This window comes from Gobius niger, assembly GCF_951799975.1.
Source record: "Gobius niger genome assembly, chromosome: 2".
NCBI classification, from domain to species: domain Eukaryota; kingdom Metazoa; phylum Chordata; class Actinopteri; order Gobiiformes; family Gobiidae; genus Gobius; species Gobius niger.
The window spans coordinates 38,467,475-38,482,619 of record NC_136853.1 but is presented as its reverse complement, the minus strand read 5'-3'; the positions used below and the strand labels follow the sequence as shown (position 1 = coordinate 38,482,619).

Genomic DNA, 15,145 nt, shown 5'->3' with positions numbered 1-15,145 from the left:
TTGAGATTAGCAATTTCGGGATACTTTTCAGTCGCTTTAGGTCTAATTCACCTTATTCCGCCCCGCCTTTTTTGCCACTTTTTGCGTTGTCTCGGCACTTCCGTTGTACTGACACTTCCGGCCGAGCGCAAAGCCCGTTCATTTAAACGGAGCACGAGGGAAAATATTCTCCGCTCACATCTGATGTTTAGTCGATTGATTTGTGTAAAATGGCCAATGTTCATTTGCACCAACATGTCAACACTGCACCGTTTCTCAGTGCGGCCAAAAAACGATTTGTTTTTGTGTAGTAACTGATTTTATGTGGAATTCTCCAGTCCCATGTTAACTGACAGGAGAAAAGGGGCGGGCACAATTCATGGCGGCGCCCACGCAAACTTCCAGAGCGTAGCCTCGCCAAGGGGGAAAATAGAATCTTTTAGGAAACACACTTTTTTTTTAGCTTTTTTCTAGCGGAATATGAAATTATTTATCACATACAAACAAAGTCAAGTCTAAATCGGGTTTATATGGATGTTTATTCACAGTAGATTGTTCAGTAGAAGCGAAAAAAAGGCAATCGTAGCATGTTAGCACTAGCATGATGTTAGCATTCTCCGTTTTTTATGTATTTATGGGCTGTTGAGCCACTTTGCTCCTCTCCATGTCTTTGTGTCTTTATTTAGTAGAAAACTATATCAATATTTCGGCATTTGTTAAAGTAGTTTTTGAATAATTAGACAAAGTTTAGATTTTTTTCAAAATTGTTTTCACCCTTAACTGTTTTCAAACATGATTAAATATGGGCGATTCCAGAGATGTCGTCTGTATCTTTGGGCTCTTTTGAATGTTGTGATGTCATGTGAACGCAACCTATTTAATGAATTTTCTATTATGTGCTGGTCCACTAAACCAACCGAAAGCAGGGGCACAACTAAGTAATGCAAACGCTACAACAAAAGGGGTTGGATTACTTGCAAAGTACTTGTCAGCATTAATACTTGCTTCACCCACCTCGCCACGAGTGTTTGCATACACTGGTGTATGAATGTGCGTGTGAATGGGTGAGTGGCTCCTTAATGTACAGCACAGAGGTAGAAAGGTGCTATATAAATGTGACCATTTACTATTTTATCTCGCGGGTGGGGGAGGGGTGTGCTGCCGATGGTGGCCGTTTGCTCTGCCAATTTAATGTAGAGGAAACACTGCCACAAATATTTCCTTATGCAGCGCCACTGAGTGTGGTGGAACCTGGGGTGGCCCAACAGAAATCGCCACTGTGCATCTCACCATTCAGCATTAGTTATAGCCCAGTATTTCATAAAGTTTGGTCACATATAAAAAAAAAAAGATTGATCTTCCGCCTCCAATATACTTATTCAGCCCCTCTGAGTGGAAAACACCTGCTCTGGCCAATCAAACTCCAAGGGTGGCTGCCTCCTGTAATAGACACACTGTTTCTTTCTTTTTTTTTCTTTCTAATTATACATAATTTTCGTTGTTTTCATTTCAAAAGCCCCATATAAAAAGTGTGTATCCCTCTTTCCATTGTTCTCATTGTTTGATGCTGCGTCTTCATCTGCCTACCCACCTCCCACATTCCCCAAATGAGACGATGCTACCCCGCCAAGACATTAAGCACTTTCTCTAGCTAACACAAGCCACGCTTTCATCCTGAAGGCTTTTCCCATAACAACACGAGCCTTATATAGTTACAGTGTGCACTAAACGTGATCACCAGCACCCCTCCCTCACGATGCAGATGGTTCGTCGTTACTCTATCTGTAACTAGACTCGCCTCTGGTCTCCGAATGGGCCTCATAATGAGTCCTCAAGCCAGGTTGGTTAAGTGGGAAGGCGACACCCTTACCCCGATGGTAACCTCATCTTCCTTCAGACCACCTGGACCCAAAATGCACCCCGTGGGGCCAACACGCACTTGGCTCTTGGAGGATGCTCATGCAGGGAGCGGCAGTTTCATCAAGGCATTATGTATAATTTAAATGGGACAACAAACTCTGCGCCCAGATGTCTGACAATAAAACATGATGGGAGCAGTGCAGAGATGTTACTGTAGTGAAAAGTTAAATAAAAAACCTCCAAACTATGCAACATAGCGGAAAAATCTTGGCAGCAGAACAAAGGCTACAGGAGGGGAATAGCTGTTTTTATGTGGTAAGACTGACATTATGTCTCAGATGAGTGTTGCGCCTTCTCTGCCAAAAGAGAAGAGAGATATGGTAATGAGGGACGTTATTGCCTTTATAACCAGAGGGTAAAATGAGAAGCTACTGCTCTTTCTGCAAACACATTCACATACTTTTACTGACATAAATCGGTAAGCAGTGCATGAGTGTTGCTTTACAATTAGATAGTGTGAGGTATTATTTATTGATGTTAAAGTCATAAAATGGCCTTCTAGTTATAAAGCCTTTTTTAGCTATTGTGAGATAGCAGGTTTGCTGTTGCTGCTGCTACATTACCATAATTGATCCCTGATAGTTTCTTATATACTTATTCCTGTGAAGAAAGATGTTAGAAAAATATAGGTAACGCTTTATATTAAGGTGTGCTCGTTAAGTATTAACATGGTATTAATAAGCATTAATAATATACTTGTAAAGTATTAACACACTGCTTAATATACTTTATCTGGTTACATGGGCCATTAATAATCGGCTTATTCCTAGCCAACCCTTCACCCAAGCCTGACCTTAACCCGTACCCTAACCCTAAAATGATTGCTAATTCTTATTAATATTAATATTATTAATACTTACTGAGCACACCTTAATCTAAAGCCATACTGAAATGTAAAATTTGCAAGTTTACTGTAAATCGCCTATAGTTTTGTCTTAGTGATGATGCTGGTGATGGTGATAAAATATATTGTAAGAGCTGAAATGTTTGGGAGAGCAGTCTTCATCTTATTGTGATGCTGTTGTCCTGTTGTTGTCTATGGCAATGGTTCCCAAAGTGGGGGTTGGGACCCCTTGGGGGATTCACGGGATACCGAAGTAGGGGTTTTAAGATGATTTTGAGACAATATCTTTGGCATTTCTGTCATCCAATTTGATGTATTTTTGAGTATCCAAACTAACAGAATTAAACAAGATTGTACATGTTTTGCACATTAAATAATTATAAATGCCAATTATATTTTACAGGAGGGGGTCCCGAGCTGTTGGTTGAGGGTGTGAAGAGTTTGGGAACCCCTGGTCTGTGGAAGGGCGAGCATGGCAGTAGAAAAATAATCTTTCAACAGAAAATAAAAATAATGAGTATTTAAATGTAAAGTTTTAAGATCACACACACACACATGCAGTCTTGTACTTCTATCTTAGTGAGGACACTCATAGACATGATGTTTTACCTAGACCCTAACCGTTTGAGGGTCAAGATATGGTTTTAGGGTTAGGGTTAGAAATGGGTTTAGGTTAGGGTTAGGATTAAGGTTAAGTCCCCTAACCCTAACCTTAAAACTCAAACTGGTCCTCACAATGTCGTAAGTACAAGATCACACACACACACACACGCACACACATACAGAGTACATTCATTTGTATGTATTTCCCCTCCTTTCTTTATGCGTGTGTGTGCATTTACTTCAGCAGTAAGACACACACATATCAGTAACAGTCCCAGATGGCAGCTTGAAACATCTGTGTTCAAGCATGTGGCCTCACTGTGTCTGGTCCCCTTCAAACCGGTACCACCGAAAAACAAAAATACTCCCCAAGCATTGCAGATTGACAGAAAGACTCTATATCCAGGGCACTGCAGAGGAAAAGGTTAGGCCAGTGTGTTTTAATGAGTGAGACGGCAACAATGCAACCCAAACAGAGGAGACAGACAGGGCCAGTCAAGTGGAACAGACTTGAAACAGCGGCGGTGACTGATGAGTGATGTGCGCAGGAGGAGAGGGAGTGAGGGAGCGGACGATGTGTTCCGGGGTAATAAGGTTCAAATACAAGAAGAGTGCGAGGATTATGGAAAATGGTTAATAGGGAATTAACCAAATTGATTACTTAAATTGCTCCATTTGTTCTTTGTAAATTGACTAATGTCATCTCCGTTGCTTGAACACTTCTTGGAATAGTTTTGTCACATGGTGCTTTTCATTCTTCTAGCTAGTTTTCCATTAGAAAGCATTGCACTTTACACACGTTTTAAAGGAATAGGCCACCGTTTTTACATACTGGGATATGTTCTACCTGAGCTTAGACGAGTTGATACGTACCTGTCTGGTCTTTGTGCGTGCGCTCAGTCATGCAAAACGACCAAAGATGTTGGTAGCATTTGGCCTCTCCCAACATATTCCTATAGCTCCAAACGGGGGTGAAGTTGGAAGCTACCACGCTCTTCCACAGGCACGCACAAAGACCAGACAGGTATGTATCAACTCGTCTAAGATCAGGTAAGAACATATCACAGCATGGAAGAACTGTGTGCTCTTAGTCACACAAAAAGACCAAAGATGTTGCTAGCATTTGGCCTCTCTCAGTATATTCCTTTAGCTCCAAATGTTGTGAAGTTAGAAGCGACCAAGCTCTTCTAGAGGTACGTATCAACTTGTCTGCTCAGGTAAGAACATATCTTAGTATAGAAAAACGGTGGCCTGTTCCTTTAAGCAACTGTAAAACCTGATTTCTATTTTTTTTTTTTTTACTTTCTACAGTTAGATATTGGTCCCGTGATAACGCCGGGTTAGTCACAATTAAAGAAACTAGGCTGGTTTTCGTAAGGTACATTTTTAGAAATCTTGTATACTAATGAGGGCCGGACTTTGATTGACAGGGTGCTAGCATTAGAGCTAATAGCTCAGCCACGGTTACGACCGAAACTACGTGAGTCTACAGTGAAGATCCCGCCCTTATGCCCTTTTTAGGAACATGCTCCATCAGAGCTGGGTAGGAGGAGTCTGTAAAACCACCATGGATTCCCTTTCGAACATGGTCATTATGGTAAACGGGGAGGACAGTCTATTATTTATTATGTCTATGCACTAAATAAACATTAACAACTGGCTCTTTGATAAAAGTGGGCCGTGATATAAAAGGCAACAACAATGTTGAATTTCATTTTCTACCTATTTTTTTTTAAGCATTATTCTTCATTTATCTTCACTTCTATCCTTCGTTTTCCATCACAACTGTGTCCCTGCTCCTTCTTTCAATCATCCTGACCAGGCCTCTTGGTGCATCGGAGTATGGTAATCAACGGAGGGGCTGATAACAACTGATAAGTCCTCTGGTCGGGTGCTAAGAGCTTGACTGACATTTTTACACAGCAGTAAAAAGGCACAACAAGCCATGAAGCTGTTGAATGTTTTCTCGGGGACACAATGGTACACACAGTAGTGTGAGCAAATAGGCAGTGTGGCAGTGCTGTTACATCTCTGCTCTTGTCTCAGGGGCGGAGGGAGTGTCAGTCTCCCCACCGAAAGGCTTTTATCCCTGGCTTATCAGAGCCAGTGCAGGGGGTATTGTTGGCTGCTGGAGCGAGACACTGACTACAGAGCCGTGTTACCATTTCATTTTGGACCGGTTTCCACGTCCTCAGTTTTGACATCTGTCCTTATCCATCTAACCACCCCACACTTTGTGGATAAGGTGCCAATCAGAAGTGTCAAAGGTGAGTCAATAATTGTACGCATTTGAAGGGCAAATGAATCCAAATCACAATTTGAATGGTTACAATGATCAAATCTCAAAGGCTACTTGAGATAAAAAACACATCCCAGTCTCTGAAATGTTGATACTGATGGATGTGTTTATAATGTGCACTAGATACAGACGGCATCTCTGGAATCGCCCATATATGGTCATGTTTGAAAACAGTTAAGGGGGAAAACAATTTTGAAAGAATGTAAACTTTCTCTAATTATACAAAAACTTTGTTAACAAATGCTGAATTATGAATATAGTTAAATGAAGATACAAAGACATGGAGAGAAGCAAAGTGGTTCAACAGCCCATAAATACATACATAATGGAGAATGCTAACAGAATGCTTCAAGTCGGGCTAATGCAAATGCTAGCTAGCGCTAGCTACAACTGCCGTTTTTTCACTTCTACTGAACAATCTGCTGTGAGAAAATATCCATATGGGCCCGATTTACACTTGACTTTATTTATGTGTGATAAATAAGTTCACATTCCATCATAAAAAAGGCTAAAAAGAGTGAAGAAATGTGTTTCCCAAAAGATTCTATTTTCCCCCTCGGCGAAGCCACGCCCCCTTCTATGACGAGATGCCGTCTGTATCTATGTTTATGAGCACTTCTAAGCTTCTTTTTTGTTAAGTGGGTAATTTTTTTTCTGAAACAGCACTTTTAAATGCAAGAATACTAACTTCATTGATCCGATGTCATACTGTACGTACCTTGGTTTGTATAAAAGTGCTTCCTTCACAGATTAGTGGCTGATGCTGAGCCTAGTTAAAGCCAGTCTGAGGAGCAGGAGACTGTGGCCCAGTGCGCTGCGAGCAGAGCATATGCACCTCTAAATCATGTGTATTATCACCCTGCTGTGCTGCAGCCAGCCTCCATAACCGTGATGGAAGACACCAGATGATCTGTGTTCAACAGCACACTTCATTTCCATAATGCTACATTAACATTTTACAGGCTCCGCCATTACCTACGTTTATTGTTCAGCCAAGCCAGCGCTAAAAGGGTGATCATTTCATCCGCAACGCTCTGTTTTTAACACGCAGCCAATGACTTCATGCACAAATTACAACAATTATAAGATCAGTGATTCTCAAAGGAATGACTGCGATTTCTTTTAGTTCAGTCTTGGCTTGAGCCTAATTTGAGTCTCATTTAGTCTTGATGTAATTCTGGTTCAATGAATGTTATTTTACATTAAATTACAAATAAAAAAAATATGTTGGCTCACAGTTTCTCACAATCTCACACTTTCTTTTTCAGGCTGCGCTGACAAAACCAGACAAGCCCGATGTAATTCTTTGCGCAGAAACAAGACTTCAGGCGGGATTACTGGCACAGGTGAAAAATGTCAAGCCCGGTGCCCCCAGTGGACAGACAAACAACTCATCACTTCACCATTACAAGAAAACACTCCAAAGGTCACTTCAATCAATGCCTCTGCAGATGTGAAAATCCCATCAGAAAAGCAGCACAGCGGACAGTGGACAGTAACTGCACCTCTACGTGTCCTGTCGTGTAATGATGGGACTTGATTCAGTGGAAAGATTTGTGGCTAAAGAGTCACTAAAATGTCTTTTGTGGTTTACATAAACAGAGTGGCGGCCATTCTGTGCCAACTGTCATCAAACGCACTGAAACATTTACATAACAGTATCACACGGTTGGGCCTTTGTAGACTGCAGTTCTGCTTAGGTTGAACACATGTCGAAAAAGATACTTTGCGTATGAACAAACGGGGAGCGTCTGCGTTTGCTCCAATTGAAGAAGGGTGGAGAAAGAGGTTTGGGTGTACTTCCCGTCATCGCGAAAATAAATGCTGATATTGATCATATTGATTGATCAGACGTCCCAATCTAGCACGGGCCACAACCACACTGAGAAAAGTGAACCACAAACGAGTGGAGGAGGAACAGGGTTTTACGAGGAGCTCATTCCCCTCCATCGCTTTTTCTGGGCAAACAGCCACTTGAGCTGCACTCAGAATTAGGGCCTATGATGGGCGATGCCACTCTTTTATTAAAAATCGATAGGATACCGATACTTTGTTTGTGGATATAGACACTGGTCATTTCATTATCTAAAGCTGGTTATTTTATATATTAATTGGCATTTTTTGTTTTGGCCCAAAATTGTTTCTAGCTCTCACAGTCCCTCCTGTGTATTGAAATTGTTCAAAAATGTAATCATATGCACATTTCACACCCATATACAGCAGTAGTGGTGACAAAGTGAAGAAGAGGCGGCCACCCCCAAGACTTCTATCATCTATTGCTCAATAAAACTTTAGGTGAAGACAATACAACAAGATCTGTGTTTTGCTTATAACATACTCTGAGGTGGCAAAAATAAATGTATTCTACACCAAAAATCAGGTACCCCAACATGTACATTTAAATTATGTTACTGGTTAATTAAACACTTTCATAACGAACAGAACCTAAACCTGGAGGATATGGATGGCCAGTTCAATACTCTGCTGCTGTGGAGTAAGCTAAGATGCTGGGATGGTCGGAGGATCCAATGGAACAGATTGGCTGTCAGCCTCCCCCAGGGCAGCTGTGGCTACTAGTACTAACATAGCTTAGTAATATCAAATGAATGAACAATTTTCTCTTGTGCTTGGTTTGTCTTTGGTTGTCCAACATTTGGACGTTTTTGGAGGGCGATACCTTCTAAAAAACAGTACTTCCGCTGTAGTATTGTTCCCTGCTCACAGGTTTTGACATCATCCTATTGTAGAATGTGGCAGCTCCCCATTGTGGTGTGATTTGACAGCAGTGGTTGATGGCTGCGGTCTGTGCTGGACATATGGAGGTGGCGGCTGTGAAGCTCTGACCACAGCTCCCCTGCTCCGCATGACATTGGCCGGACGTGGAGGTGGAGGGCGCTCTGTCTCGCCACTTTCATGCTGTCCAACAGGCTGGACATGTGGCACTGCAGCTGTCTCCTGTGTACACTGCCCCACTGAGGGGAGGACACAGTCAGCCATACAAACAGGTACAGTAAGGTACGAGGCACAACACATTCAAAAACAGAAATCAATCTGTGTTTAAAGGAATAGCAACAACACAAACAACAAGCTAATCTCAATTCAGAAAGATTAGTTTTGGATTCGACAGAAGACCCACTGGGCAAGGTTTACTGTAGATGTATTGTAAAATTGTCTTGACTTTCCTTTAACCAAAGGCCAACACACATGGGTCCTATGATGGTATCAAGGCCAGAGGCTGTGGGACAGTTTAACTGGGCCTCAGGAAAAACCCGGGAAAAGGCATTTTGTGCAGGCGGCGTGCACGTTTCCAAACACACACCCGCAAAGTCCAAATGAAATGTTAAATGTAAATGGCCTGACGAGAGCCATAAATCTCTTTGCGGCCGCTGGGGCAGGATCCTGTCACTGTGCGCGGCTGCGAAAGCCCAGATAGGCCCATAGTGTGAGGGGAAACACCGAGCACTGCTGGAGGCAAAAAACGTAACTGCAAATGGACCCTGATATGCTCGGCTACTTTCACAATACTAAAAGATGCTGAATACGGCGCTGTCTGAGCGTGTGGGGGGTATTACAACTGCAATCTGCAAAATTGCTGCAATCTATTTTTGCCACATGACACTTTCAAACCAATAACATCAACAAAAGAGACCTGTTTTTAGTGGATGCAGTTCAGACTACGATTGGACAAGAAAAATGTTGACGATTACAAAAACTAAGCATTTGTAAAGGCTGAGAGAAGGTAGTGCTGCCAGAGCAAACAAATAAAGAAATAAATACATCTTCAAAAACAGTGAAGAGTGACTTGCCTTATTATGTATCTTATTATTATAATTTTACATGCCTTATAATTTACGGCAAGTACAGTCAAAATAAAAATATTGGGATAATTCAGTGTCGAATTTCTGGTACATGGTTATAAACAGTTGGGTGCTCAGGTGCCAATACAACATTTATGCCACTATTAAGCCCTGATCAGTCCAGTTCACAACAATCCAAAGCATTCATGCACAGTAAACTTCCAGCTATAGGTACTCCTGACCAGGATTCTGGTGCAGGATTATGCAATGCTGTTGCTGACTGCTCCCTACAGGTTGCCCTTTGGCACTGGTTGAAGCTTTATAGAGGACAAATTTATATATTTTATAAAGTGTGTAAAATAACAGATAAATGGAGAACGTTGAAATTTAGCGCATCCCTCATAATCACTGCGAAATCTCTGTGAAAATGTGGTGTCGCTCTTGGAGGCGGACCCTGTAATGAAAAGTAGTGCCACATACAGTAGATACAGACGGCATCTTGTCATAGAAGGGGGCGTGGCTTCACCGAGGGGGAAAATAGAATCTTTAGAGAAACACAATTTTCCACTCCTTTCAGCCATTTTCTGGTGGAATATGAAATTACTTACCACACAAAAATAAAGTCAAGTGTAAATCGGGCCCATATGGATATTTTGTCATAGCAGATTGTTCAGTAGAAGTGAAAAAACTGCAGTTGTAGCAAGCGCTAGCTAGCCGTTAGCATTAGCCCAATTAGCATTCTCCGTTTTTTATGTAACTATGGGCTGTTGAACCTCTTTGCTCCTCTCCATGTCTTTGTAGCTTTATTTAGTAGAAATTATATTCATAATTCAGCATTTGTTAAAGTAGTTTTTGAATAATTAGACAAAGATCAGATTTTTCTCCAAATTGTTTTCTCCCTTAACTGTTTTCAAACATGACCATATATGGGCGATTCCAGAGATGCCATTTGTATCTATTAGTGACTTGAACCTCATTGACTTGGCACCCCAATATGCATAAATGCATAACAAACATTACATTGTTCTTTTAGTCAACAAACACATATGGACAACACACTGCACCAGATTATCCTTTTGCCAAATGGGTGTGTTAGCGAGGTTCATAAACCACTGCCCTTTCCATCCTGCACCTGTTCTAGCCAACATGTATCTCCATGCTGCACCCCCTGTTTGCCTGTGCACTGGTATAATGAGCAGGTGGCATCCCATTGTGCTGCGCTGCTGGAAAACAAGAGTACAGTCACAATCTACAACCAGTAAGCTGCTCCAAATGAACGGACCATAATAAAGGCGACGACTGCGAATTGAATATACTAATGAGAAATGCAGAAATAACTTGTGTTTTAAAAAAAGAAGTGTCAATTTAGTATGAGCCTGAGTTTGAGGACAGACACACTGACACACTTACTGCCTGGAGTGCACTTTCCTTTCATTCTTGCTCCTCTCTTTGGCACTTTTCTTTAACGCTGCCAATGAGCACGGTCGGTGTTTCCGGACTGTCACAAACTCACCGCACAGCGTTTAGCAGTAACAGGAGCCCGAGAGCACACACCCACACACACACACATACAGGACTGTCTGTATTCTTGGACATATGCCACTGCAGAGGACACCTACAGAGCCGGGATAGGAGGAAACCATATGCGACTGTTTGTGAATATGGGAGATGCAGACACTTAGGGCATCTTCAGAATCAGCTTCGGTGTTGTTGCTGTGATTAAAATATGGCTTTTGTTTGAAATTCATTCTTGAAATCATACTGAAGGTATGTAAACATGATACGTCTCTGGAATCGCCCATATATGGTCATGCTTGAAAGCAGTTAAGGGGGAAAACAATTTGGACAGAAATCTAAACTTTCTCTAATTATTCAAAAACTAACGCTGAAATATGAACATAGTTTTCTACTAAATAAAGACACAAAGACATGGAGAGGAGCAAAGTGGTTCAACAGCCCATGAATACATAAAAAACGGAGCGTGCTAATGCTAATGCTAGCTCCTGCTAGCAACGGCTGCTGTTTTTTTGCTTCTACTGAACAATCTGCTGTGAATAAATATCCATATGGACCCGATTTATACTTGACTTTATTTGTATGTGATGAAAAGTTTATATTTCACCCGAAAATGGCTAAAAAGAGTGAAAAATTGTGTTTCCGAAAATATTCTGTTTTCCCCCCGTGGTGAAGCCACGCCTCCTTCTATGCAGCGATGCCGTCTGTATCTGGTTCAATGACGTATAAGGGGTCTAAAAACATTTTTTCAAGAACTTTTTTCAAAACTGATGGCATGCATATTTATCCATAATTATGTGTTTAAACAAGTCATGTTTGTTTAATAACATTTTACAGTATTTCGATGTATTTTTTTTTATGTATTTGAAGCTCCTCTGTATAAAAAAACATGTCAGGTAGCACAACCAAGTTTTTTCAAAAATTTATAAAGGTTCCAATATTTTATACAAAATCAAATCTTTGCCTAGTATATCTTAGACAGCCTTTCTCCTCTGAACATTTCATCTGTAATTTGTAACAGACTGATGCTGTAATCAGCAATAAAACCAGAGGACCACGGACGGAGTGCTCCGTGTCAGCCCAAAACAGTTATTGGTAACTTATACCAGTATTGAATCAGTGCATCTCTATACATTTTAGTAATTTAAATTATTATTTTTTTTTTTCAGTTGCACCACTTGACTGTCTGGTTGCACCACCTGACATTAGCAACTAATTTCAAATTAAATTGGCTTTTATGTGGACTCTTACATTGGCTTCAGCATTTGTAAGCATGGGTTGACATTTACTTTTAAAAGTAATTAAAAAACTTTATAATAAAATAATATTTTCCAATGTTTACATCAGTTGTACCACCTGACACCGAAAGTGTGACATTTACCTACCTGTGACATTTTACCAGAAAAAAGCTATCTTTTCTCAATTCTTGATAGAGATTTTCAAACCTTTTCACTCAGCCATGTGAAATGCAAAAGTGAGAGCCGTGCCAACAATAACAACAGCTTTCAACTTTTTGTTAGCCTGAAAGAGTAAGTATAACAAGTCCCCCAATCCATTGCCTGAGTCTGCCTCACAGCGGTTGTTCCTCTTCACACTGATTAATGTTAAACTGCTGTGTCTCCTGGCAAACGTACTCGTGGTCCTGTCTTTGCTTTGGCGAGTCATTCACAGACACCTCCTAGGGTTCACTTTAATTGGCACGGCTAATTCCCCCCCCCCACTCCGCTCTGCACCGGGCCGACAATACGGGAATCCTACAGCTTATTAAAACGTACAGTCAGTAAAAGCATGAGCCGCGCCGCTGTGACTAATGCCCATCTAAGAGCCACATCCATCTATCTGCGGGTGATAATGTATTCCTCACATCTTAGAGAACAAGATTACAAGAGGTCCCCCCATCAAAAGCATTATCTATAGCATTAACAACTGACTAAGGCATGTTTGTCATATGAATGCTCATTACAAACACATCCTGCATTAAAAAAAAACACTGGAGGGTATGATTAGACAGATTAGGAATTATGCAAAAGCCTGTTATGGCTACCCCTCACTCGGCTGCAGTTTGAAACAGTGTAAGATACTAAATCATGAATGAGTTGTCGCTGCCTGGCTGGGTTTCCTTCGCTACTGTAGGTACACAAAAAACAAAGTCAAGCTGCTGCACGAGGTTATCAAAATAAGCACCACACTTCTCGAGAGAAAAAAAAGAGAGATCAATAATTGATTTGACATCACATAAAGCTTTAAAAAATCAAGTTCCAAAGCACAATTAGGGAGCCAGGGACATACATTAACATTTTCTTGTGTTTTTATCTAATCATCAAGCCAATCCCACGCAATAAGTAATCCATTCACTTTAGTTATCATTGGGGCCACTAATACTATCAGTAATTGCCCCACGGACTGAGTAGTATTTTCAAAGCCCTTAAAAATACAGTTGTGGGAGTTCAAAGTCACGTGCAGTTTCGTAGTAGACAGAAATCTATTGTCTTCAATGGGGAAAACAGTGGAAAAACAAGTCTCCCCCTGACAAACAAGTGAAGGGGCAACGGCGGAGCACATTTGCAGCGTGCTGTTTGAACCATATTGCTTCGAGACAGTGACAGTCTGGAGAGATAGTGAATATGAATCCCCCCCGGAGCAGCAGCGAGGGGAATGGAGGAGAGTGAAAACCCGTGCAAGAAATAACTAGCTCCACTCACTTTGATGGCACACACTTTCATACGTGTCTGAGCCGCTTGGAAGTAACTCAATTTTGAACATTTCCTGACCCCCGATCCATTTCCAAGTCGCAACCTGTCCATCCCCAACTCTTTGATATCACCATCCCATGTATTTTTAAGACGCCAAGAGCGAGGATGATCGTTTCAAGAAGCAACTCAAAAGTGCAAAGAATATTGGTGCTGTTTAATTGAATAAGATGAGATCCAGCATCATAAATAACATCATTGCTCATTAGTTCCTGAATAGGCATGATTTTAGTCACACAGTGTGATTTGACAAGGAAATGTGGGTCAAAGTGGCACTAAAACAGCCCACTATAGGTCAGGGAGGGAACTGAACTACTGACGGTTGTGGAGAAACAACCCTAACTTTATAGCAATGCAGCCCACTAAAAGAAAACAACCATTTCGAAACACAAGTGAAGCCAACTTTAGTAACAATAAAACACTTATCCAAGCAGTGTAGACTCCCATGACCCCACTCGCCCCCATCCAAACACGCCGAGAACGTCACTTACCTGAGCGATCTCATACAGCAGTTTGTAGTGCTCCTCTCGTTTCTGCAAGGTGCACAAATTGCAGCCCATTCTAGTTGTCAGGGAAACCGTGCCGAGAGCTTGCCGGTTACACTGTGCGTTGGGAGTTGTAGGTCTATATATATATATTGTGCGGGCAGGCTTCCCCCCTTAGGCAAAAACACACTCAATATCCTCTTCCTCAGCTCTCCCTCTCTCCCTGCTCCTCATTCATGTATCCACGGTGATGCCCTTTGAACTTCTGGCTACTTTGGCTAGATTGTCCTAACATTTGCAGTTCATCATGCCTCCTCTCCTCGCCGCGGTCTCCTCTCAGTGTGAGCGCACATTGCCAAAGCCTGGCACTTTTGGTGGAGGAGAGGCACACCTCCTCCGGTAGCAGACTGCCTACACACACACACATACACACACACACACACACACATGCGCTCCTGCCCCGTACTACAGCTCGTGAATGCTCAGGCAGATGATTGGCCGGTGAGAGGGAGGAAGGAGGAGGGGGGGCAGAGGGAGGAGACTGGAGTCTGATTGTGTGCACATTGGAGAGCTTGGAGTCGGTGGCACGGAGGCAAAGGGAAGGTTATAGGTGGCAGACAGTGGTGCAAAGCGTACAATGACAACATCTTAATAGGCAAGAGGTTCAGTAGAGTGGAGTATTGATAAGCAAGAAAATTGTGTGTTTGTGCCATGTTTATGAAAGCAAAAAGTTAGTGTTTAAGAGTAGGAATTTAAAGGGATGTTTCAGGATTTTTGACATAGGGCCTCATTTCCTAGTTATCCAGAGTTTAGTGGTGCTAGGCTAGTGCTAGGCTAGCGCATGTCTATGGTAACTAGTAGCCTGCATTAAAAACACCCTGACCCAAGCACTGTGCACCTGCGGCAAATCCCTTACAACAACAGACTACCGATATAAATGTCTGTGTTGACTG

The 15,145-nt window shown here is 41.8% G+C and overlaps 1 protein-coding gene across 1 annotated transcript in view; it reads right to left on the bottom strand.

Moving 5' to 3' along the window:
- Nucleotides 1–14,525, bottom strand: part of pdzrn4 (PDZ domain containing ring finger 4) — a 62,966-nt gene extending 48,441 nt beyond the window's left edge. Inside the window, exon 1 of the mRNA XM_079552414.1 lies at nt 14,199–14,525. Coding sequence (XP_079408540.1) covers nt 14,199–14,267 — 69 coding nt within the window. The 5' untranslated portion in view covers nt 14,268–14,525. The remainder of the gene's footprint in view (nt 1–14,198) is intronic.
- Nucleotides 14,526–15,145: the final 620 nt, after the last annotated feature.